Raw genomic sequence first — 26733 nt, forward strand, 5'->3', positions numbered from 1 at the left:
CTTTTGTTTTTTAACTTCTGGTCTAAGTTATCAGTTTACTGTTAAGGAAGTTGCTTAAATTCTCATACTCTTTAGTTTTGTCATCTGTAAGTACAATAACAAAGCTACTGAATTAATAAGGTAATTACATAAATTATATTAAAATGCCCAGCACACCCAAAGCATTCAACAAATGTGAGTTCTCTTTCTCTATATTTGATAGTGTGAGGCTAGATAGAGTGCTCACCTTCAGAACGTCACAGAAATGAAGAAGAGAGAATATTCATGGTGTGGAAAACAAATGCTAATTTGTTAAGACAATGATGCAAAGATGATTTTGCTATTTTTCATCAACAAATCCCTGATATCAATTATTCGAACTGGATTTCTTCTGAAAGATGAAAGTCTACAAAATTTCTTGGAAATAATTTTCCCAGATCCTTAAGATTTAAAAATCTCATTTTAATATTTTATGTGAAAAACAAAATTTAGACATAATTTTTTTTAACCTTGGTATTGAGGAACTAAAAAAACTTAGAAAAGTAATACAATTTCAAAGGACTGTGATGCTGCCCAATATAGTTCTAGGGGGAAAAAGGATGGGGAAGTTGAAAAATGCAGTGTGAACAGCTTTCTCTGCCTTTGTTCCGCTACCATAAGCCATTTTCTGTATTCTAACTCAGTAAGGTAAAAACAAGGCAATAAGATGATTCTGAAACAACAAGGAGATCACAGTTGCAAAGTGTTTTGAAGCCCAAAAAATCGACAAAGTAAATAATCAATAAATTGACGATATAAACAAAGATTTTTTGAAACTCACCATCTCTATTAGTTTCCCATTCTACATTTTCTTCTTCACTTTCTGGAGTTCTCTCCTTAGTGATTTTTATGTCTTCCTTTTCCCTATGTCTCCCTCTTGAAGATTCTTTCTAGAAAGTATATACATACATACATATTACTATATTTAAAAAAAAATATGAGATAGTTACTATAATACAGAATATTTCTAGCTTCATTTTTTTTAAATCTGTTTTGCAGATAATCACTTATTCACTAAGCAAAAAAAGTGACAAGTTCTAGCATTAGCACTGCAATGAGAATACTATTTTATTAAAGAACAGCAACATAGTAAAAGGAATAACTGAGATTTTAAAATATACAATGCAAATATTTAATAAGCACTGGATAGTCTACAACATACCAAGTTCCTATTTCTAAGTTTCTAGGGGAAAAAACTGTTTAAAATGGATAAAATAAACAAAAGGACTGATAAGTGACATTAAAAAAGGACTAAAAAACAGCTACACTGTTCATAGTAGATTATCAAAAATAATTACTAATCTAAAACTTGTCATATACTAATATAACAGCATTTCCCTATACACCTAAAGATAAATCCAAACTCATTTGATAATTTTATAAATGCTTTTTAAAAAAGATTTTTCCCTATTTTGATGAAACCAAAATGGTAGCTAAAACGAAAATTAGTTCTTATACTGTAGCTAAAAAACAGAAAATTCTACATTTTCTTCCAAGTTTAACAGTATCCTACAGACAAAACAGGACAATAGTAATTTAGCTGATAACATTTAATTAAATACCCTATTACATAAAAACTCCACAAAGAACATTTTACTAAGTGGTAAGAAAATAACCAGTGTTATGGAATTGTTACCCTCCTACCACAGTGTCTCACTTTTATTAAGTTTAAAACCTGCCTATGAAAGAAACTAACACACAAAGACGTTAATTGCTGAAAGTTCTTTACCAAACATATTTGTGGCTGCTTAAGACACAAAATTAATTTCTCTTTGAAGTCTTTTTAAAAAACTCTAGTATATATTATAATTGCCCCTAATTTTACGTATTTAAGTATAAAGTCATGCTGTATCACTTGCTAAATGACATATATAATTGCTTTAAGACAGTAAAGGTGGACCAAAGTCATTATAAAAGATTCTACAAGAGTACAACCAGCCATGGAAAATGGTAAGAGGTCAAAAGAAAGAGGGGAAGGAAGGAAGGAAGGAAAGGAGGGAAGGAGGGAGGAAGGATCGATCCTATTTATACATAAGACAAAAGGAAAAAAAGGAACATGATCTATTTTTATTCTTAAACTATATTCTAAAGAGTATCAATGATGAACTAACTATTCTATATCCCATGCAGTGTGGGGCTTGAACTCAGGATCCTGAGATCAAAACCTGAGCTGAGATCAAGAGTTGGACACTTAACTGACTAAGCCACCTAGGTGCCCTCCACGCAACTTTTGAATGTTCTGCGGATTAAACTCACTATAAATACAAACTAGTACAAGTTATATCAAAAATTTATAGAAAGTTATCTCCAAATTATTGAAAGATATAGTTTCCTACTTAAATTATCATGTAATATTCAAATACTAATTTAGTTGAAAAGAGTTTCAGAGCCACAGTGCTGATACTGCAAAATAAACAAAATAACCTGCAAGTGTATAACAGAGTATTTGTAAGATTTAGAACCAAAAATGTAATCATCTTAATAAATTTCCTTAATAAGTTACATAAATATTTCAAAACATTCACCCTATACAATGAAATTATGTAATTTTTGAGCTATTGTCTTTTTTTTTTTTTTTTAAGATTTAATTTATTTGTTAGAGAGAGAAAGAGGGAGAGACAGAGCACAAGCAGGGGGAGCTGCAGGCCGAGGGAGAAGCAGGTCCCTGCTGAGCAAGGACCCCATTGCGGGACTCAATCCTAGGATGCTGGGATCATGACCTAAGCCAAAGGCAGACGCTTAACGGACTGAACCACACAGGCATCCCTCTTTTTTTTTTTTTTTTAAGACTATTGTCCTTTAATAGGACTCTGATACTGTCCTCAAGAGATCACATATGACTTCTGTTATTAAGTACTAGAGACTGAATGCAGGCTTCAATAATAACGGAATCTCATTCAAGTTAGAAGATACATTTTTTTCCTAATATTTTGTCACTATCAAAATATAGGAACTGTTTTGATAACAATTATTAAGAAGGCTCAGATCATTTTTAAAAATGTCACATTTCCCCATTTTTTTCAAGTCAACAATGTTTAGGCATAATTTGGTTAGGCATGTTATTCCTTTGTCAGTTATTTCTCCCTTTCATTTACCATATTCAAATAAACAGGGTCTGGTATTCCCTGTCCCATGTAGCACAGCATGGCCTGCTCTCTCACCTCTAGAACAGAGTAGCTCGTCATCTTATTTCTTTTAAATGCAAACATATTAATCAGATGTGCAGCTGTTTGATTACTTTATTATGCATTCTAAATGAGCCATCCCAGAACATATACATGTTGAAATACTTGTTAATGAACTAAAATATTTCAGCCAGTGCCGTTGGGATGAGATATTTTAAGAATTCAGAATTTTTTTGGACTTCAAAGTATATTAAGTAACACCACCAGTAGGGTCTGGAGCAGCAACCTGTGATCAAACACACGAATATTTTTGCAGCAAAACATGAATTCGCCAATTGTATAAAGACTATAATTAGCTTCATGTCAATTAAAATTAGGTTTTGCTTTCAAATAAATCTATGCCTGACTTAGGAAAAATGTTTGGTTTTAAAAAAGTCTTAGATTTCAGAAATGGAATAAATGATTGTGGACTTTTACTTTATTTTCATTTTATATTACATTCACATTTATTCCTTAAACATTATATGTATGGACAGATAATATTCATTATGAATTTTGTTTTTAGATAGTAAGGAGGCATTACCAAGAATTTGATTTAAAAATAAGTATTGAGGTTAAGAGTTGAAAACCAATATTACAATAACTGGATTAGCAACTAGGATAATAAAATGCTAGGGGTCTTTGTAAATAATATAATTCAACCTCCTCCTGCCCTATGTAGAAAATTTTTCTAATACTATATAGTTATGAAAGTCCTGTTAGGAGAATTTCAGAAAAAAAATTTCTTCCCTACATCTCCGATGATAGCTCTTCACTGTTGCATCCCTTTGTCCCCATTTTCAGACAGCTCTAAGTACTAAAACATTCTTTCTTACACTGATCAAAACTCTTACACCTCTCCAGAATTCTTCCTGATTACAATCAGTTCTGATGTCTAGATCATGTAAAAATAAATCTAATACTTCTTTCACACAACAGCCCTTTAAATATGTGAACACCGGCGTTACTAAGTCTCTTCAGCATCTTCTTATACTAGGCCAAAGATACAGTTCACATTGATCATATAACATTTCAGGATTTTCACACTCTTCCTCACTCTGTCATCTTCCCTGGACATACTAATTTGCCAATGTACTTCAATAAAACGTGGTAACTAAAATTATTCTAGTCTTGTCAGAGCAGTATACAGCATATGGCTTTTACTTCTCCTGGTGTAGAACTGAAATTATATTTGTATTAATGAAGTCTAACTTGTTTTGCAGTATAAGTTTTGGGTGGAGCTTAAATAAGATACTATAAGCTTATAAACTGTAAATTTAAACTATAATCTCACATAAAATAGAGCAAACTTCAGGGCTGGGTGATTTAGTAACACAATGAAATCATTAGGGATCAAACTTACTGCTCTTTTTCCTTTCTCACAGCTCTGCTATTCCTACTGTTGACTTCACATTAAGGCACATTTCTTTTATCATAATAAGAAGCAATCTAGGTTCTCCCAGTGTGCCTCTCCCTCAATCATGAAATAAGAATTCTTTCCTTTAGGGCGCCTGGGTGGCTCAGTTGGTTAAGCGACTGCCTTCGGCTCAGGTCATGATCCTGGAGTCCCGGGATCGAGTCCCGCATCGGGCTCCCTGCTCGGCAGGGAGTCTGCTTCTCCCTCTCCCGCTCCCCCCTCCTGTGCTCTTTCTCTCTCTCACTCTCTCTCTCAAATAAATAAATAAAATCTTTAAAAAAAAAAAAAGAATTCTTTCCTTTAGTTTGAGTAGGCCAACTTCAGTCACATGACTACATCTAAGTCAATAACTAACACCAAGGTAATGGTCACAGGCAAGATGACTTAGGCCTGGTTCCTGAATCAACTGAATTATCAAGGAGAATGGGATCATTTCTGACTGAATTAAATTAATCAGGCCCTAGCAGTGAACTGGGGTCAATTCCCCCAAAACACAATGCAGCTACAAACGAAAAAGTGATGGAATGGATTCTGGGGAGTTCAAAGCAATTTACACTTACACTTTTGGTACTATGCCTCACCTCTTCAAAGTATAAGGCCACACTTTTGACAACTTCAAAGGCCATTAACAAAACAGACTGTCTAACCTAGTAAACATTTTCTCTGTTCACTTTTACTATTCACATTTCAGACCCTCCTTCTAAGGTCATTTGCTATCTCCCTGATATGTATCTTTTTAGATATTCTTTATTTAGTGAAGGTCTCCTAGTACTCAACATTCTCAATTTTATTTGAAAATGTCTGTATTATATCCTCATTCTTGAAAAATAATTTCACTGGGTATACAGCTATGGGTTGACAGATTTATCTTATTAGCACTTTGGAAATATTATCCCACTGTCTTTGGCTTCCATTGCTATTGATGTCATTCTGTTGCTCCTTTGTAGGATGACTTGCCTTTTTTTCTTGGGGAATTTCTAATATTTTCTCTAACTTTGGTATTTTGCAATTACATAATAATATTCTATTTGGTATGTATTGTGCTTTCTGTATCTGTAGCTTTGTCTCGTCAATTATGGAAAATTCACAGCACTATTTCTTTTAATACTGACTCTCCTACGTTCTATTTTTTCCTGGAGTTCCAACTAGAGGTACATTAAATTTTCTAAGTATTTTCCTCACATTTTTGAACCTCTTCAACATTTCCTATAACTCTGTCTTTATGTGTTGCATTATGGGTAATATCTTCAGCTCCCATCTTTCAATTCAACAACTCTCTCTCCACAGATGGACCAAAGGCTTACTCTCTGACCAGCTCTAATACTACTAGTAAAAGCTTCAAGGTCACCACTAGCTTTCAGGTTTGCTACTTAATCCGTGGTTTCAATTCCCTGTTCATGTTTCTTTGTTTTGCTGCTTTTTTGCATTTTTGAGAAAGCAGCAATGCATTTAAAATGTGTTTGTTGTCACTTATCCAGGATCTAGTATTACTGTAATGGGAGGGCCCTCAAAGTATACAGACCATAATAGTGCTGAAAGGGAAAGTTAATACTAACAATTCTTTTTTTTTAAAGATTTTGAGAGAGAGAGAGCATGTGCCCACACAAGCAGGGGATAGGGGCAGAGAGAGAGAGAGAGAAGCAGGCTCCCTGCTGCACAGGGACCCTGAGATCATGACCTGAGCTGAAAGCAGATGCTTAACCGACTGAGCCACCCAGGCACCCCAAGACTAACAATTCTTAACAAGATTAACAATTCTTTAGCAATCACATCAAACTTTGCCTGTTGTTTGAAGTATAGCCAACTATTTCCCCCTTGGACTTATCCACAACCATTGGTCAGATCAAGCCACCCTAGGCCATGGTAGTGCAACTGACATTTGGTTCCTAAAATAAAGTCTGTTTATCCCTAACACAAGTTTGTTCTTTGTTAATGACAGGGAACAATATTATTATGTATTAGATGAGACAAAGAAGATGGGAAGGGGAAAAAAATCTACTTCGACGAAGTTTTCTCCATATAATCTCCTTACATTTCCTTACATCTTCCCAAAGTTACTTGGAGAAACTTCCTTTGAGACTAATAGATAAAAGTTATCACTGAATATTTAGTCAAAGAATAACTCAATTATTTATATACCAATGAAGTACAAACTCTCCCCTTGTACTAATATTCACTTTAAAACAACTGTGTAAATAGCCTAAACCTATTATCGATTATAGTAATAATTCTGTTATATTAAAGAATATCGAGTTTTTAAACACTAATTGTTTTATACAGACTTTTTTTTTCCATATCTTTTATTTTTATTTTATTTTATTTATTTTTTTTTAAAGATTTTTAAAATTTATTTATTTGAGAGAGAGGATGAGAGAAGAGAGAGAGCACATGAGAGGGGGGAGGGTCAGAGGGAGAAGCAGACTCCCCGCCGAGCAGGGAGCCCGATGCGGGACTCGATCCAGGGACTCCAGGATCATGACCTGAGCCGAAGGCAGTCGCTTAACCAACGGAGCCACCCAGGCGCCCCCATATCTTTTATTTTTAAAGAATAATGATTCCAGGGACGTCTGGGTGGTTCAGTTGGTTAATCGTCCAACTCTCAATTTCGGCTCAGGTCATGATCTTGGGGTCATGATATGAAGCCCTGCATGGGGCTCTGTGCTCAACAGGGAGTCTGCTCATCCCTCTCCCACTGCTCTTCCCCCCTGCTCCCTCTCTATCTCTAAAATAAATAAAATCTTAAAAAAAAAACAAACAGTGATTCCAAACCCTATTACTCTAAAAATATAGTTTCACAAACACTAACATCATTAGTGAATTCTTTTTTTTTTTTTTTTTTTTTTTTTAAAGTTTTTTTTTAACACAGAGAGAAAAAAAAAAAAAAAGGGGGGGGGGGGGGGGGGGGAGAAGCAGGCTTCTGGCGGAGCAGGGAGCCCGATGCGGGGCTCGATCCCAGGACCCTGGGACCATGACCTGAGCCGAAGGCAGACGCTTAACGACTGAGCCACCCAGGCGCCCCACATCATTAGTGAATTCTTAATTTTCCGTCAGAACCTCTAGAATTAATGTTAATTCAAATTTTTCTTGTCTGTAATTTACTACCACATATCATATCAAAGCTATTAACTGGAAAAAACTGCTATTGAGATTATGGTTCTCACCTTAATGTTTTCAAAACTTCAACTGGACACTTCTGATGAAGGGTAAAATCTTTAAAAAATGAACAATGGTTCACTGATTTTTGGCCTGAACATTAGCCCAAAAACTCAGCTCAGTCTATAGCTATTAGAATAGATATAATCAGACATTTTAAAATTTTAAATTCTTCACAGATGTACAATTTCAGATCCTTTCAATATTACAGAAACATAGAGAATAAAGAAATGTAGATCTATACTGGGGAAACTAGTATAATTTGTTTACAACTACTGAAGAAAACTCCCCTAATAGGGTTAATGGAGATTTTGTGTTATGAAGTGATCACAAAAATTATATTATCTTGTTTCATAATAAGCAGAGCCACAGATAAATAAGACTGTATACTTTAAAGAACATTCAACAGATAACCAAACTCAGGTCATCTCTAAACACTGCTTTAAAAAAAATTATAATGAAAAGAGAACAGTTATTATCTCTGTATCTGTGCACTCAATACAGCAGTGAAGTACAGAAAGTATAGAGAAAACTAGACAGAAACATACCACTAAGATACTTCAACAAGATCTTCTCAAACCAAGAGATCAAGTAGACAAAGATATTAAAAATACAGAAGATCAAAACAACAGAGGTTTTAGATATACTCTAGAATCTGAAAACTAAAAAAGTAGAAAATACTCCTTCTTTTCAAGCACACACGGAAAATTCAGATAAACTGACCATATCTTAAGTCACAAAGAAAATCTCATTAAAGTTAAAAAAATAGAAATATAAAGAGTAATAACACAGAACTTATTTTTTTATTCAAAATAACACACACATAACAAAAAGTTCTTCAACCTGAAAAATTTAAAACATGCAATTAAAAGATTATTGGATCATGGGTGAAATCCAAACCTAAAGAGGAGAATTTCTTGAAAATAATGATCATGAAAACATGACATATAAAATCCATAAATTCAGCTAAACCATTTATCAGAGTTTAAAGCATTAAATACTAATATAAATCAAATGAAAACAAATGCTCAACCAATTCAACAAAGAAAAGGAATACAGCAAACCAAAGAATAAAAGAAATAGAATAAAAGAAAAAACAAACGTATTAGAAAAGAGAAAGAACTAATATAAATCCAAAAGCTAACTCTTTGGGGAAAAAAAAGAACAACAAAAAAATAAAAACCAACAACAACAAAAAAAGAATACTGGCTTACCTAATTAAAAAAAGGGAAAAAAGCAGAAGTATCTAAAATCAGATATAACAAAGTAAAAACAGGCTTTAGAACAAAGAAAAATAAAGAAAAACATGAGATTTCTTCACACAACTCTATGCAGTTTAAAAACCCAGAGGAAATAATTTTTTAGAAAAATACAATGACTTCTGACTTCCAACAAAGTCAAAAGTCCACTAATTTCCACATTAAAAAAATAGTTAAAGGACTTTTCATAAAACAGTACCAGATTCAGTTGGTTTCACATGGGAATTCTACCAAACCGTTAAAGAGCAGAAAATCCCAACATCACTTATGATAGTCCAGAGCAAAGAATTAGTAATATTTTGTTATTATACAGTACTTGGACTACCTGTGAAATACTACAGTGTTATGAGAAAGGAGACTTGAATTGTAAACTTACACTGCAAACTCTAGTGAAACCACTAAAAAAAGTAAAAATAAGTAAACCAATATGCTAAAAAAGGAGAGAAACTGGAATAATATAAAATGTGTGATTCAAACCATAACAGGCACAAAAAGAGTAGAAGACAAAACAATAGGAACAAAGAACTATGGTAACAAACTGTAACAAATATAATAGACATTAATTCAACTATATTAATACTTTCTTTAAACATCAATGGACTACATCGATTAAAACAGAAACTATCAGGGGCGCCTGGGTGGCTCAGTCAGTTAAGTGGCTGCCTTCAGCTCAAGTCATGATTCCGGGGGTCCTGGGATCAAGCCTCACTCAGGCTCCCTGCTGGGTGGGGAGTCTGCTTCTCCTTCTTCCTCTGCCCTCGCCCCCAGCTTGTGCTCTCTCTTGCACTCTCTCTCAAATAAATAAAAGTCTTACCAAAAAAAAAAAACCCAAAAACCAAAAATGGACTGTCAGAGTGGACCAAAAACTAAGACCCAAATACATGTTGTCTACAAGAAACAACCTTAAATATGAAGACACATACAGAGTAAAAGGAAAGAGATGGAGAAAAATATACTATGCTAGTATTAATCAAAATAGAGTGGGAATAAGCTACATTAATTTCAGACAGAGAAGACTTCAAAGCAAGTGAAGTTACCAATGACAAAAAGAGGCATACCATAATGATAAAGGGGTCAGTTCTCCAAGAAGACATAACAATCCTTAATATATATGTGCCTAACAACAGAGTGTCAAAATATGTATGGTAAAAACTGATAATACAACTGCAAGGAGAAGAAATGATCCACAATTACAGCTGGAAATTTTAACACCCCTCTGTCAAAAATGGATACATCCAGCAGGCAGAAAAACAGTAAGAACATAGTTGAACTCAAAAGCACCATCTGGGACACATGGGTGCCTCAGTCGGTTATGTGTCTGCCTTTGGCTCGGGTCATGATCCCAGGGTCCTGGGATCGAGCCCTGCATCAAGCTCTTTGCTCAGTGGGGAGCCTGCTTCTCCTCCCTCTGCCTGCCGCCCCCCCTGCTTGTGCGCTCAACCTCTCTCTCTCTGACAAATAAATATATAAAATCTTTAAAAAAAAAAAAAAAGCACCACCAATCTACTGGAAACAACTGACATCTGTAGACTACTTCATCCAACAACGGCAAAATACACACTTTTCTCAAGCTCACATGGGACATTCACCAAAATAGACCATATTCTCAACGATAAAACACACTTCTAAAAGAACAGAAATCATACAACGTCTGCTTTCAGACTACAATGTATTTAAACTAGAAATCGGTAACAAAAAGATAGCTGAAAAATCCCTAAATATGTGGAGCTCAAGCAACACACTTCTAATTAATACACGGGTCAAAGAAAAAGTCTTGGGGCACCTGGGTGGCTCAGTCATTAAGCGTCTGTCTTCAGCTTAGGTCATGATCCCAGGGTCCTAGGATCGAGCCCCACATCGGGCTCCCTGCTCGGCGGGAAGCCTGCTTCTCCCTCTCCCACTCCCCCTGCTGCTTGTGTTCCCTCTCTAGCTATGTCTCTGTCAAATAAATAAATAAAAAATCTTAAAAAAAGAAAGAAAAGAAAAAATCTCAGGAACAATTTAAAAATATTTCAAACTAAATAAAAATGAGGTGTGCCTGGGTGGCTCAGTTGGTTGAGCAATTTGACTCTTGATTTTTGGCTCAGGACATTATCTCAGGGTCATGGGATCAAGCCCCATGTGGGGCTCCGTGCTCAGCACAGTCTGCTTGATTCTCTCTCCCTCTGCCCCTCCCCCCACTCATGCAAGCACACGCACTTGCTCTCTCTAAATAAATAAAATCTTAACAAAAATAAAAATGAAATACAACCTATCAAAATTTATAGAATGCAGTGAAAGCAGTGTTTGAAGAATAATTTATAACATTTCTAAAGATCTAAAATCCATAATCTAAGCTCCCACTTGAAAAAACTGGGAAAAGAAGAGCAAATTAAATCTGAAGTAAGCAGAAGAAAAGAAATAATAAAAATTAGAGCAGAAATCAATGAAATTGAAAACCTAAAGCCAGTCTTTGAAAAGATCAATAAAATGGGTAAGCCTCTAATCAGGCTAACTAAGAAAAAAAGAGAGAGAAGACATAAGTTAGTAATATCAGAAACAAAAAAGGAGACTTTACTACAAATCCCAAGGACATTAAAAGGATAATAAAGGAATACAATGAACAATGCTATGACCATAAATTTGATAACCTAGATGAAATAGTCTAATTCCTCAAAAAAGACAATCTGCCAAAACTCATAGACAATCTTTTAAACAAGCCTGTATGTAGTAAAGAAATCCAATCAATAATTAATAACCTTCCAAAACAGAAAGCACCAGGCCCAGATAGATTCAAATGTGAATTCTATCAAACATTTAAGGAAGAAATTACAGCAATTCTCTGGTCTTTTTCAGAAAATAGAAGGAGAGAGAATACATCCTGACTCATTCTATGAAGCCAGCATAAATACCTAAATACCTAATACAAAAACAAGACAAAGACATTACAATTTTCTTGTAATGACATAAATGTCTCAAGAACATAGATGTAAAAATCCTGAAAATATTAGCAAATCAAGTCCATCAATATATAAAAGAATTGCACAACACAACCAAATGGGATTTATACCAAGTATGCAAAAGTTGGTTCAACATTTGAAAGTCAATTAATGTAATCCATCACAGCAACAGACTAGTGAAGAAAAATCATATGATCATATCCATGGACATGGATATCCAGTAAAAGCATCTGACAAAATCCAACACCCATTAGTGATAAAAACTCTTAGCAAACTAGAAATAGAGGGGAATGTCCTCAACTAGATAAACTAAAACTTAGGAACTAAATATACTCATACCATACAATCCTACAGTGGCATTCCTTTGTATCTACCCAAATGAATTGAAAACTTGTGTCTACACAAAACCTGCACAAGGACGTTTATAGCAGCTTTATTCGTAATTGCCAAAACTTGGAAGCTACCAAGATGTCCAAAAATTAGTAAGAGTAGTTACCTATAGAGAACAGGGTAGAGCAATCAAGAGATAAAAGGTAGACTTTTCAGAATGTAACCTGTTTTGGAGATTTAACTTTGCAGCGATGTAAATGTTTTATGATTAAAAAACAAAGTGAAGGGGTGCCTGGGTGGCTCAGTCAGTTAAACATCCGAGTCTTGATTTCAGCTCAGGTCTTGATCTCAGGGTCATGAGTTCAAGCCCCATGAAAAAAAAAAAGGAAAGAAACCCTAAAACAAAAATCAAAATTAAATAAAACAACCCAACTATTGTAACAAATTTGATTTTATATCCCTAATAGATTTCACAGGTATCTCCCTAATGAGATATACCCTAAGAACTACAAAGAAATCTTAAACTATTCTCTGTGATCTTATTATTAATGATATTATTGTTAACTGTTATTCTGGAACTGTTAAACATAAGATAAAGCAATTGAATGTCAACAGGGACTAACAAAATATTAGTGTGCATACAATTACTAAAAATAGTGCCAAAAATTAGTTGTCTATGATATGAGCCTAGTATACAAAAGGGGCCACAATCCAACTCGTTCTCTTCCCCATCTTAATGTCATGGAAAGCTTAGTTAGGCTTACCATGTCCCCTCCACTCATTCTTTTGGTCATCAAATCCTACTGACTCTACCTCAAGATTCTGAGTTAAATTTAATTCCACTGTGTTAAATTTGGTTTGGATTGTCCAGAGCAGCCCTTTACAACACAAATATAACACATATGTAATTTGGGATGTTATTGTTTCTATATTAAAAGGAAAAAGAAACAGGGAAAATTAAAATTCTGGTAACATATTTTACCCAACCCAGTATATCCAAAATATTGTCATTTCCAACACATAACATAAAAATTATTAATGAGCTATTTGGCTTTTATTTTACATATTAAGTCTTTGAAATTCAGTATGTATTTTACACTTACAGCACATCTCAATTCACACTAGCCACATTTCAATTGTTTAACAGCCTCACTGGAGCACAGACCCTAGGCCACCAGGGGTTCTCAACACTGGCTACACATCAGAATCACTTTTCATTTATTCAGTAAGTGAACTTACTAATTCCAGGGTCTGGAGGTGAATCTGTGAACAAGAATAGATTCCTGGCATACAAATCTCTTTTCTCTTGCCAAACCCTGACTGATACATTAAGACTATTCTCAATGTGATCTACCTAATCTACCTCTTCAACCCTCACCTCAAATTCACATGCTGTAATTTCTATACGTTAGGCACAGAGAGTCACAGTTTCTCAAACACACTAGTCCTTTAAAACTCTTTACTGTTGCTGTGTTGGTTTTCTCCTCTTTCTAAACTTTCACTACCTCGTCTTTCCCCCCACCTATCCTTCCAACACTCAGTGCAAATGTCATTTCCCTCTGTAAAATGTTCTCTGGTTCCCCAGGCAGTTATTTATTCCTTTCACTGTGTGTTTTGCTCATCTCTGTCATGCTATCATACTCTACAGAATTACAATTTATCTATTTATGAATTTGTCTCCCGACAAGATCATGGGTTATCAACCTCAAAACTCAAGCACACTGGAGCTGAATTCAGTGGCAGAGAAGGGGTAGAATTACAGTTAGTTTGTATCTTAACTTAGCTACGCTATGTTATTTAACCTGTAGCTGCCCCTACCTAAACTAAATCTGACTTTCCCACAGAAATTCATTACATAAAGATCAACAGATGTCTGCGTTGCAGTAGGAATGTATCACAGAAATGATCAGCATTTGTTATCCTAGACCAGACAGATCACTCAAAATAATTAATACCCTGGTATCCTAGCTTATTAACAGTTTTCTCTAAGTTTGGATAGGGAATTTCCTAAAACCTGATCACTCTTCTCACTACTACCCTTAGGTATGCATGACACTCAGCACCTTTGAGGGCTTTCTCATCTAGGCAAAGTGAGAAACAGGCTTCAAATTTCTTGATGAAATGCCAGCTCTGCTGTCTACTAAATTCATATACTGAACATATAAACCTTTATGATCAGCAACACACTTAGATTTAGGTATCTGTTAACAACCTAAATCTCTAATGCTGATATTCATCTCCTACTAAGAGCCTAACACCAATTTATATTGAGAGGAAAGGCCAAGAGCTATTCTAATACCATACATACCATTTATTAAACAGTCATCATGGATTAGCCACTCACGTTACTTATTTTACATATATTTTCTTCACAGCAACACACTGATAGAGCTATGGCCTCCATTTAGATAAGGAAACTGACTGCAGAGTTAAAAAACAATTCCTAAAATAATGTCTTCAGAATATGAATTCTAGATGTTTGCCTTTTAAACTACAGTCCATTTAATGGTATGCTAGATAGAGCCAGTTCACACTGACTCACAAGAGCCGACTGTTAAATTTTTAGGAACCGTGCATGCCATTGTTAAACACAGCTATGATTAAAAATTAAATGCTATAAGCTAACAATTACAAATAAAAACAAAGGTAACTGTTACTCAAAACTCACTTCCTAAATATTTCAGTACATTTTACTCTTGAGGTTAATTGCATTTATTTTATGTGAGTGTGTGTACATATATGTGTGTACGTGTGAAAAATACTATATAATGGTGTGAAAATGAGTATCTCTTCCAACTCCGTATTCAGCAATACCACTTTGCTAGCTTGAAACTGACTAGGATGGGAGGATTTATGCCAAAGAAATTGGCAAATCCTACAAAGCATGGCTTTTTTTTCCCTGAGTGGTTGTTAAACATTACCAGCAAATCATGGAGTTCATTCCTTATTCTGAGTAATCGGTTATTTCAAAATACAATACACATGCTCAGCCCCTACCCAGAAATTCTAATTCAGTAGATCAGGGGTAGAGTATCAGCATGTACTTCGCAAAAGACTCTCTCCTCCAAAAGAATTCTGATATGTACATGCCTCTAGCTGAGAATTACTGAGACTTCTAAAGCAGTATTATGTATCATCAGACATTAGAAAAATTCATACTTAAAAGTGCATTACTTTAGGTTCCTGAATTTAAGTCTCTACAAACTATAATGTAAAACTGTAATGCAGCTTTTTTATCAAGGATCAGAAACAGTCATAAACTAGCTTCTATGTAGCTTAAATTATCAGAAAGGTTTCTCTTTAAACAATTCGATAATTTTAATAAAAAGATTATAATATGAGACAACTAAGATATCCACATGAAATGAAAAAGAATAAGGCTGGACCATAAATAAAAATTAACTCAAAATGGATCAAAGCTAAAGCTAAAGCTCAAAGATTCTTTGAAGAAAACAAGGCATGTATCTTTGTGACCCTGAATTAGGCAATGGTTTCTTAGATAAGACACCTAAAACACAAACAACAACAAAAACAGATAAATCGGATTTCATCAAAATAAAAACATTTGTGCTTTAAAGGGCATCATCAAGAACATAAAATGATAACCTACAGAATGGGAAAATTTTTGCAAATCATAAGTAAGGATTTGTATCTGAAATATATAGAGAGTTGTTACAAATCAACAATAAAAAGACAACCCAAATTAAAAATTAGTAAAGATCTGAAAAGACATGTCTCAAGAGAAGATAAGCAGATGGCCAATAAGCACATCTTATTGTTCAATATCACTGATGTTCAATATCATTAGCCATCAGGGAAATGCAAAAACTATAATGAGATTACCACTTCACACCCATTAAGATGGCTCTAATCAAAGAGTTCAATAATAGCAAATGCTGACAAAGATGTAGAGAACTGAAATCTCACACACTGCTGGCAAGAATGTAAAATGGTATAGTTGCTTTGGAAAACAACATAGCAGTTTCTCAAAAAATAAACTTGGGTTAGTATATGACTCAGCAATTCTACTTTTAGATATAAACCCAAGAGAAATGAAAATATATGTCACTCAAAAAACTGTTTATGGATGTTTATACATAAAAGCCAAAAGGTGAAAACAACCCAGATGTTCATCAATTAATGAATGGGTAAACAAAACATGATATATTAATACAATGGACTATTATTTGGCAAAAACAAGGAATAAAATATCGATACATCCTATAATCTTTCATGAACCTTGAAAACACTATAGTAGGTGAAAGACACAAGTCAAAATCAAAGCCACCGGGCGCCTGGGTGGCTCAGATGGTTAAGCGTCTGCCTTCGGCTCAGGTCATGATCCTGGAGTCCCGGGATCGAGTCCCGCATCGGGCTCCCTGCTTGGCGGGGAGTCTGCTTCTCCTCCCTCTGACCCTCCTCCCTCTCCTGCTCTCTGTCTCTCGTTCTCTCTCTCTCAAATAAATAAATAAAATCTTTAAAAAAAAAAAAAAAAAAGAACAAATTTATTTATAAAAAAAAAAAAAAAAATCAAAGCCACCTTTTACATGACTCCACTTAAATGAAACATCCAGAACAGTCAAATCTACAGTTTCAGTAAGTGGCACAGTGGTTGCCTAGGGCTGTTGGTCAGTTGGATGATACAGGTATTACCATTAAAAGGTATGCGGGGTTTTTTTCTTTCTTTTTTTTATGATAATGAGAATGCTCTAAAATTGATTGTGGTGATGGCTGCATGACTCTGGGAATATACAAAAAACCACCAAAGTGTACGCTTTAAATGGACGAATTGTATGGTACGTGGATTATATCCCAATAAATCTGTTACAAACACGTATACATAAATTTCTTTAAAAAAATTAGCTCAGGACAAGATTTCCATATCTGAAACACTGATGTTTTCTTTTATTCAATAAGCTACATCATATAAAACATATTTCTCTTTTGGCTTCATTGCCAGGAAATTCACCATTAAATTTTGTAGTCACATGAGCTTTCCTTCACCTAAGTTCTCTAGTTCAGTTTCTGTCACCACATGCCTTGCTTTCATTGTTTTAATTTCTAAGTGTACTACTGTAACCCACTTCAATCTTTCTTGGAAATAAGCAGGATATGATGGCTGGCTGAATTCTGAAAATTTAAGAATACTTTTAGGAAAAAAAAAAAAAAAGGAATACTCTTAGATACTAATGATGCCCACCAAGATACAGAAATCCTATGTTCAGCTTGAGCTCTGCTAACCAATTCCCTTCATCTTAACTACCATCAAGAACTGATTCAGACAATTAATGAGTTTTCCCAGAGGACTTTTTTCTTTAAATTACATTATCCATATAAAACATTATGATGTGGTATTACACATCTACCATAGATTCAGCACACAAGATAATAAATCACTACTGAAATTTAACTTTGTTTCGGGAAATTCATTCCTACCCTAACAGGTGAGGATGACTCCTCTGTATTTCGTTTCTGGGACTCAGTGTCCACATCTTGGCGCTTGTTCTTCATTCTTTCTCTAAGATCCCCTGTAGGTCTTTCTGGTGACCTTTGAACCAAAAAACAAAAACAAAACAAAAAACAAAACAACAAAAATCTATATTTATATAACATATATAAGAATGTATTTACAGAAATACCTCACAAATCTCAATAAAATTTTTCTGTCCATGGCTCCTAATGTTCAGAAAAACAATCTGCTTCAGCTTAAATATTAATATATAAAAATTATGAGCATCACTTACAAGTTTTCTCCCCATGACAATCAGAAATGTATACAATAAAATTCCATGGGGTGGCAGGTACTGGTGACATGAATAAGAAACTGTATGTGAGCCAAGAAAAAGGAATTTATAATTAACAGCTTAATTTGTTTTTCTAAAAACCACATAAAGGTATTAGTTATATTTGAAAGTAAAAAGCAGGAAGATAAAGATTTAAACCACAGTGTTGTAAAATTAATCAAGAGGCAACAGTATTATCATGCATACATGTATGTGGCTGGATGCAACATCAACAACAGAATTACCCATCTTAAGAATCATGGGACACAGAGGAGTTTTGTATTATTCTTGTATCTTTTCTTAAAATTTGAAATGATTTCAGAATAGAAAATAGTTAAAGGATTTAAAGCAAGATTTAGGCAGTGGATTTCTTTTTAATTAAGGAAAATCATACATATTTATATTCAACACTCATAAGCATTCATAATTCATACTGAAAATGTGACAAATGGCTATCCAATTATTTTTACACCATTATTAAGTGAGAAAACAAAGCAGACATGGAAAACACACTGCCTTTAAAGAATATTCTTAGAGGACCTTTTAAAAAGGGCAAAGAAGTTAAGGAGTGGTAGTTCCTCAATGGCCACCAAAAATACTGTACACAATATTTTTTTTTAAGGATATAAACAAATCACATAAACATTTACATCTATTTCAAGTAATAGTTACCAATCAAATCAATTCTTTTATCTATCAATACAAGTCACATGATTAATGAAGAAATAATTTCAGTTAATTCACTTTAAAGGATCTCAATAATATCTGTATGTACATTTTATAGGACTATATTAAATGTTTTAATAGTTAAATCTAACCTTGAAAGTGGAACTTATTAAAAACCAGTACTTAAATGCTTTAAATTATAATTATGATGTAAATGTACATCTTATGTGCCCTGGTCTCCTTTATATAATAAAACAATTTATTAAGAATTTATTTCTACCCTAAGCAGCACCTAACAGAGTGCTCTACATACAATGAATGCTCAATAAATGACTTAAATATTTTGTGACTAAGCATTTCTGAAATACACTGCTTTTCTTTCCATCTTTCAATCACATTATGAACTGTATTTTCTTCCCTATCAAAAAAGGAAAAAAAGACAAATCCAAAGGGGGTTATCAAATGGAAAAACATGCACAAAATAACAACAACAAAAAGCCTTTATTCTAAGTCTAGTAATGACACTATTTCTTCCCATTTTAGACAAATTTCTCTGCCCACTTTCCTCAAAATTACCTCTTATATAAAAATTTTGTGTCAGTTAACAATAAATTTCACAGATGAATTAAAACGTTATTAAAAGTGTGGTAATAATATGAACAAAACATTAAAATTATTGAAACACTTTACCTAGGTATAAATTTATACAGATAATTAAACTTATGTTTAAGAACTGGTTTTCCTACATTAACAGAAGGCACAGGTGACAATCTAAATACAAATAAAACGGAGTATTCAGCATCACAAGTAAACTAAAATGTACGTCTAAGTGAACAGGAAGTCAGTTAAGGGTCTGAATTTTAAAGTCTATTAAGCTTCAAAATCTATACACACACACACACACAAAATCACCCATTTAAAAAAAAATCTACAAATGCTAATAACGTTCAGTTTCTATACTATTGCTGTAACCAAAGCAATCAGCACACCCAATTTTAGGACTTGGTTAACTATTTGTTTACAAATCAAGTTTAAACTGTTTTTGTGACAACCTTTACATATGTTACATATTTAAATATCATAACATAATCATCATGAACTGAACTGAAAGAAAAATTAAAGGTCTTTATTAGGAAAGTTTCATTTAGCTTTGCCTTTATTAAAGGCAAAAAGATGTCCTAAATAGGTAGTAGTACCATTATCTACGTATAAGTACATGCTTTCATTTACATTAATACATTGTGATAAGGGGTTTGGCAAATGCATTTAATGTACAGAGCTTGCAGTAGACTGTCTTATGTCATTAATATTTGAATTTAGAACATCTTAAAAAGCTAAAATTATATCCTTGTTAAATTTTAATTTTTTAAGAGTTAAAAAGTCTTTCCTTAGTGGAAGTAAATCCATGAAATTCTGCTATCATAAACCATTTTAGTACATAACTGGGGTTAGGGGAAGTCATACATATATTATTAAAAAAATCTACTGGCAAAAACAGTACATACTGCGCAAATAACTTTAAAGCGTACATTTTATTAATCTTGAAATTAACAACTAAAAAGATCTTGTTGATCTTTGACTATTGATAAGACCACCACCAAAAGAGAAAAATCTAATCAAATATATGCTTGCATTTCAGATTTTTATACTAGATAAATTACAAAAGCCATCTCCTAATAGTATATGAACAATTCAAAGTTCTTAATTTACCTTCTATAATTGCTGCTATAACCTTTACCACGGGGTGAAGGGCCATGTACGAATCTACATGTGTTTCCATAGAGGCAGTTGCCAGTCTTCAGCCAGTTACGGCACTGTGTCTAAGAGACAGATATTACTATGTAAATTTCATATTTATTTCTGGAGAAAAGATGCTAGTGGGACAAAATTAAAATAAATGCTACCAAAATTCCAGCTACCCTGAGATAAATTATTCATTCCCCAAACAATAAAAACATCAGGAAAAAAACCCATAAAAATTATTACTCTTTTCACTCTTTCATGAAACTCAGTTTTAAAAATTTACTGAACATTCCTATAACACAACAACCTGTTCACCTTTATGATACAAATCAGTATTCAAGAACAGGATTATAAGATAACCCCTGTGACTGAGCTAGTGACAACTCACCTCTGCTGTACTGCCAGTGCTGGGTCCAAGCCTCTCAAATACACTGGGTCTTCGGGATGTGCTATCAGATATGGTCTTGGTATTTTCCACTGTGACCTTCCTTCTAATTTTTGACATTTTGTACTACTTTAACCAAAAAAGAGAGAGGCAAAACTGTAAAATTCTTCAGTTGTAAATTAACTGAGCCCATAACTTACACGTAGATAAAGCTGTAGATAACACTGTAAAATTATGGGGAATTTTTCTCAGAAGAAAAAAGGCATAGGAGAGGTCACAGGTAAATAGAAGGTATCTTCTAAGGCACAGCACATTAATGAACTTACAACAATGCTGAAATCTGTTGGCTAGAATTTTTACTCTTCTGCAGAGTGAAGGAATAAAATTCTACTCGCACAATTTTCATAGTACGTTCAACTGCAGAAAACAACTATAAAATGTTTAGTTTCTAAGTTCCTTATAAAAATTTAAAAATTTACCTATCTTTTAAGGAAAAGCTGTGCTATCATTCTCCATAAGGTAGTTAACTGGAAAAGAAAGCCATGTCAAAGAGAATGGGAAAATAAAATCAGGTGAGAATTTTATTGATAGTGGAAATTATGCTTTATACAGTTTGTGACATTAGGTATATTCTAAAAATCAGCTTGGGAGAAAAACGCAAACTATTTAAATATTTTCTCCAATTTAACAGAGCTTGAAAAAGAACAGTCTAATCAAGGACATTTATTTTCAATAATATAAAGAAAATTCAATGTTGATAAAATGACTTTCTTTCAAAATAGGACAGGCAACAGAACTAGAAGTCAAGATGTTTCTATAATTTATACTACACTGACATAAAAGTCAAAGATGCTAAAAGTGATGAACAGGCTACCTTACCATTATTAGAAACAAGAAAGACAAATTGTAAAAATATTTTACAAAAGTAAATAAAACATTTAACACTTAAACCATAACAAAACAAATCTAAGTAAATAATCAGGTGATTCAATTGGAAATGAAAACATCAGATAACAGTATTATGATATATGTTAGAAAAAACATTAAATTCTAGATCTAGAAAAAATTAGCACATCACTGTGGGAACTGGGTAGGAACTGCCTAAGGGGGGGGGGAACTAAACCATATCACATTTCATATAATCCAATTAGTTGAAATCTTATCAATAGTCAAAAGTTACTAGAATGAATGATAGCTAAAGAACTGAAAGTTCCATTTGGTAAGGAACTGGTCTCCATAAAATTCACAAATTCAAGAAGCTCTTTAATGTGGTTTCAAAATAAAGACATATCACTTGAAAGGAAATTAAGTCTTGATAGTACCAAATCAAAAGCTTAAAAATATTGTAAACAATATTTGGTTTAGTTAGATACTTCTATTCAGGTCGTATTTTTAAAAGAATCCTAAGAGTAAGGACAACATTTGACAAATGAACAAAGATAATGAACCAAAAGGAAAATAGGAAATGATACCATATGGTAGTTTTAAATTGGAAAAAAAAAATGTGTTCTTATTCTTTAATATAAAATACAACCATTTTAGTAATTAATTTTTAGTGATTCAAAGAAGTTGGAAAGTAACTTTACAAATTTTTAAAGAGTAGTGTAGAGCGGCACATTAATGAGTAAGAGTTTGTTGCAACATAAAACCACATATGTATCAACTGTTCTCCAAATAAGGAACTATACAGCCAACCCCACATACAACAGTTAGTATTATAAGATAATTTTTATCTCATTCTCAGCCCAAATAATGAATTTACAAAGTAAAATTTGGTAAAATTTCATATGTCCATTTGATTTACTGAAAAGTTCTTTATAGAATGGAAGGCCAAGATAAATGGAACTGAGAAAAGATCTAGAAAATGTAGAGCTTTGTTTAACTGAGAAAACCACTTTTTTACAATTTATGTCTGAGCAGGAGTCAATAAAAAGTGAATATGTCACAAAAAATAGGGAAAGTTTAGAACAAAAACAAATGTTCAAAGTCTCATGTTACTATATTAATATAGAGATGTACACTGTAATCTTCATTCACTAATTCAGTATTTAAAATATTAATAAACTTAAAATTGAATGAGTTCTAAAAGTTCCTTAGTAGCTCTTATTAGTATTTAGAACTTGGAAAACAGGTACACCATCCCCCCATGCTGCCTCAAGAAGACTAACCCTAACCTTACATATTTCCCTCCGCTATCAACGGAAATATTTCTGCTCCTCAAACTCCTATATAGCCGCAGCATGCTGCCACTCCTAACACCCCTCCTCCAAAAAAATTAATGGTAGTGCTTTCCATAATTAGGGGAACAGCTATTTATTATTATACCTGAAACACTGGTCATCTAGCATCTCCTTTCTTGTTTTTCTGAGGGCTCCAGGTATTAACCGTTTCTCTTTCTGCTTTATAATCTGTTGCTTGGATCAGAACTCTACTACTCCCCTGACCTACCACTGAAAACCATGACTTCTCTCCAATCCTAGATCACTAACATAAACTTTTAAGATTTCAAAAGGTTTGGACTACTATGTCAAAGACAAACTAGTGAGGACTTATGATGGAATCTTATACCCCTCCTTGTATGTATCCCTGCCACTAAAGCACCTTCCCAGAGAGACAAAGTTGCTTGTACATGGGACATGAAGAACTACTCAAGATTCACCTACACAGTTATTATCACTGGAACTTTACTTTTAGCTACTGTCGAGTCTTCCAACTTAGGGGAAAAACAGCAAAGTAAAAGTCATATTCTCAGCATCCAACAGTGTCAGGCTTCCTCCTAAAACTGCACTGACTTTGAGTACCAGGTCTATGTTATAGGGAGGTCATAGACAGGAAAAAAAATCTGAGGCAAAAGGGAAAAAGTAGTATTTGAAGTTTTCTAATTGAAAGGAAGAGGAATTCTTCTGATCATCTATCTAGGAACTTCTATCAGTAGTTAGCAATAAGTTTTCAAAATATTACTGAAATATTCACGATTGACATAGATAAAATATGCTTATAAAGAACACAAAATATAATATTTTAAATGCTATTTGCCTAAATATATACATATAATCTACAATACACCAAAAAGGCATTTACTCATATACATTAATTTATTAATTTAAAAGTATGTTACCAATTAAAATGACTTAATTAGAATTTTCTATCTAAAAATTTGGGTCCTCAAAGGCAAATAAATACTACAATCTAATAAAATATAGATTTGACTGAGAGGGGATAAAAACCTTTTTCAATTAATATCTGAACAGGCTTCAATAAGCAAATGCTTCAAAGTATGTGAGAAGAGTTAGAAACCATAAAATAAAAATGTAAATATTAAAGTCTTCCCTATTTCAGAGACTTTAAATCTTTTCCCTCCAGTTTTGTTTTCAAATTAATCTTTGATTTCAAGTTGTCATTACACTTTTACCCACATCTTCATGTCTTTCCCAAACACCAACATTATCAAAGCCCAAGGGACACCGGTGAAAGTCTTTGGAATTATTTTCCTATTTCTCGCCTCCATTTGCAGAGTAAATAAATATCAAGGTTTTTATGATATATTTTCAATTGAAAAACAGGGGATACAGAGTTTGAATCTATTAAAATACAACAAAAGAGGGTCTTAATAAATGGGAACAGTCCCCTTTCTCCCCCCAAAACTCACAAATATAATGTACTCAAAGCTCCACCCTATAAATATGGCTAAGACAGGGGAAACATACAAATGATCAATGATTCCTGAAGCCTAATTACTAAAATCTTGTCAATAAAACATATATCAATTCTAGTATCCTCATTTAAAACCATAATTACATCTTTTTGAGGCCTCATCTTCCCCTAGGACAAATGAAAGCATTTATCATTTTAATCTGGATAAGTTGCAGCATAATATTAGGAAACTGTCAAGTAAACAATTAAAAATACATAAATGTACTAACTGGTAGAATAAATTCTTATCCACTTAAGTTCTAAAATTAAAAGGTTTATATTAAAAATAAGGTCTCTTCCTATTTATATTTCATATATTTGAAAGAAAAAAGTTTATTTGATGCATAGTCTGGGAGAATTTTTTAAAAAATAACTTTCTAAAACAATCTTGCAGGTTGCTTACAGATAGACTAAAACAATTCCAGAGTTAATTCCAAACAATTAACAGAACTAAATTGACTATACCACTATGAGCAAGGCAATACTGGAGCACCGTGTAGAAAAAATAATTTGTTAAAAAGACTATGCACAGAAAATAGCCAATGCTAGTAACTACTATAAAGTGAAATAAACAGAACTGCAACATGCACACTACCAAAAAAGAATAAAGACACTTTAAATAGCAACACCAGTTAACTTTCAACTGTTACTAAGTATCTACTAAAATAGCGCCAACTCTACATGAAATGGAGAATGGGGTTGGGGGAGGTGGGGAAGACTAACATCCACTAAAAACCAATTCCCCAAATAAATGTCAATTAAACAATTTTGCTTTCTATATTTAACTGCCAATGCATACTGTAATACCAATTAACACTGACAAGTTATTAAAATTCTAATAACTTGTACAGAAGTGAAAATAGCATCCACTTGATGAATTTTAGTATTAATTTACCGATATGAAAATTGATTTGCATATCTTAAATATGCAATCAATATTCATTTTGAATCAGCAAAAATTAGGAAGTCAGTAAGAGGCATGCATTTGATAAAACTGGATCCTACCAGATCCACACAGTAAAAGTCTAATAAGTTTCATGGTGCAACTGTTTTACAGACACAAATTGCTACATACCTGCATCAACATTCTTAGTAGTCTCTTGTTTAAATTGTCATTTTATAATCTATTTCATTAAGAAATTGGAAAGTATTTGAAAATCTACAGATTATGTCCACAAAACTCTTAAAAATATTGTCACTTAGGTACTAAAGCCAGTAATTTCAAATATCACAAAACTAGACTCCGCTAACTGGCACCATATACACATGCATGGATTGTACTCCATAAACATTTAGATTAACTGCAACAGTATCATGGACTTTGAAAAGTTGAGCTGTGGAGATATTTTCCAAACTTTTAAAATTATTTCTCCAAAAAACCCCCAAAATCTGAAGGGATAGTATACGCCTATAATTTTCAGAGTAGTTCAAATTATCTGAAAACTTCACAATATAACCGAATAGCTTAAGACACTACGCTCCACAAACAAGATCCTACCAATATCGTTCAAGTAGTATCAACTCTGAATAATTTGCAGCCACATAAATTATTTTAACCTGTTCAGAAAGAGATAATGCCAAACAGCAGACCCTCTCCTTTCACTCCACCTTCCCCAGTTTCTGAGAGATAGTTGCCACAAGTAACTACCCAGGGAACTTCCAGGACCCAAGTGGTTAAATTATCACTGCCGGGAAATAAGCAAAACCAAATACAACCAACAGCAAGATAATTTTTCCTACAGGTCTGGAATGCGTAAAGGGAGCCTCTAAATATAAGACCATATTCCTGCCCCCGTCCAGCGCATACAAATGCGAATACTGCGCCAGGGTTCCCAAGCCTTTTTGGTAGGGACCCAGCACAGTCTTTTGTCTGAATCCACCCGTCCTTTTAAACAAACTCGCCGGAATCAGAACAAGAGCTAGAAACGAAGCCTGAGCCCAGGGAGCTATTGCAGAGTTAAGGGTGGGATGCTCAAGGAGAGCTCAAAATCCTGGCGTGACCCAAAAAGGGATGGAGGACAACCCGGGGCCTTCCCATCCCGGGTCCGTCCAAAGCCTTTCCCCCGATACCCACACCAATGCACAGAATTCAAGCTTACCTCCTCCCCGAGCTCCTGTCGCAAGCTCAGTCAGGAGGCGCTACCGCCGCCACCGCTCCGAGGAGCGGGGGAGGCGACTCTCTG

At 33.8% G+C, this 26733-nt stretch overlaps 1 protein-coding gene across 4 annotated transcripts in view; it reads right to left on the reverse strand.

Annotated features, from left to right (window-relative positions):
* The window catches only part of ZC3H13 (zinc finger CCCH-type containing 13), a 92328-nt gene extending 65595 nt beyond the window's left edge, over positions 1 to 26733 (reverse strand). For all 4 annotated transcript variants that reach the window (XM_044913552.1, XM_044913551.1, XM_044913550.1 and 1 more), the window contains exons 1-5: positions 26650 to 26733; positions 20861 to 20986; positions 20440 to 20549; positions 17717 to 17828; positions 800 to 908 (exon numbers count right to left, since the gene is read on the reverse strand). In XM_044913552.1, coding sequence (XP_044769487.1) covers positions 800 to 908; positions 17717 to 17828; positions 20440 to 20549; positions 20861 to 20977 — 448 coding nt within the window. In that variant the 5' untranslated portion in view covers positions 20978 to 20986; positions 26650 to 26733. The remainder of the gene's footprint in view (positions 1 to 799; positions 909 to 17716; positions 17829 to 20439; positions 20550 to 20860; positions 20987 to 26649) is intronic.

This window comes from Neomonachus schauinslandi, chromosome 3, assembly GCF_002201575.2.
Source record: "Neomonachus schauinslandi chromosome 3, ASM220157v2, whole genome shotgun sequence".
NCBI lineage: Eukaryota > Metazoa > Chordata > Mammalia > Carnivora > Phocidae > Neomonachus > Neomonachus schauinslandi.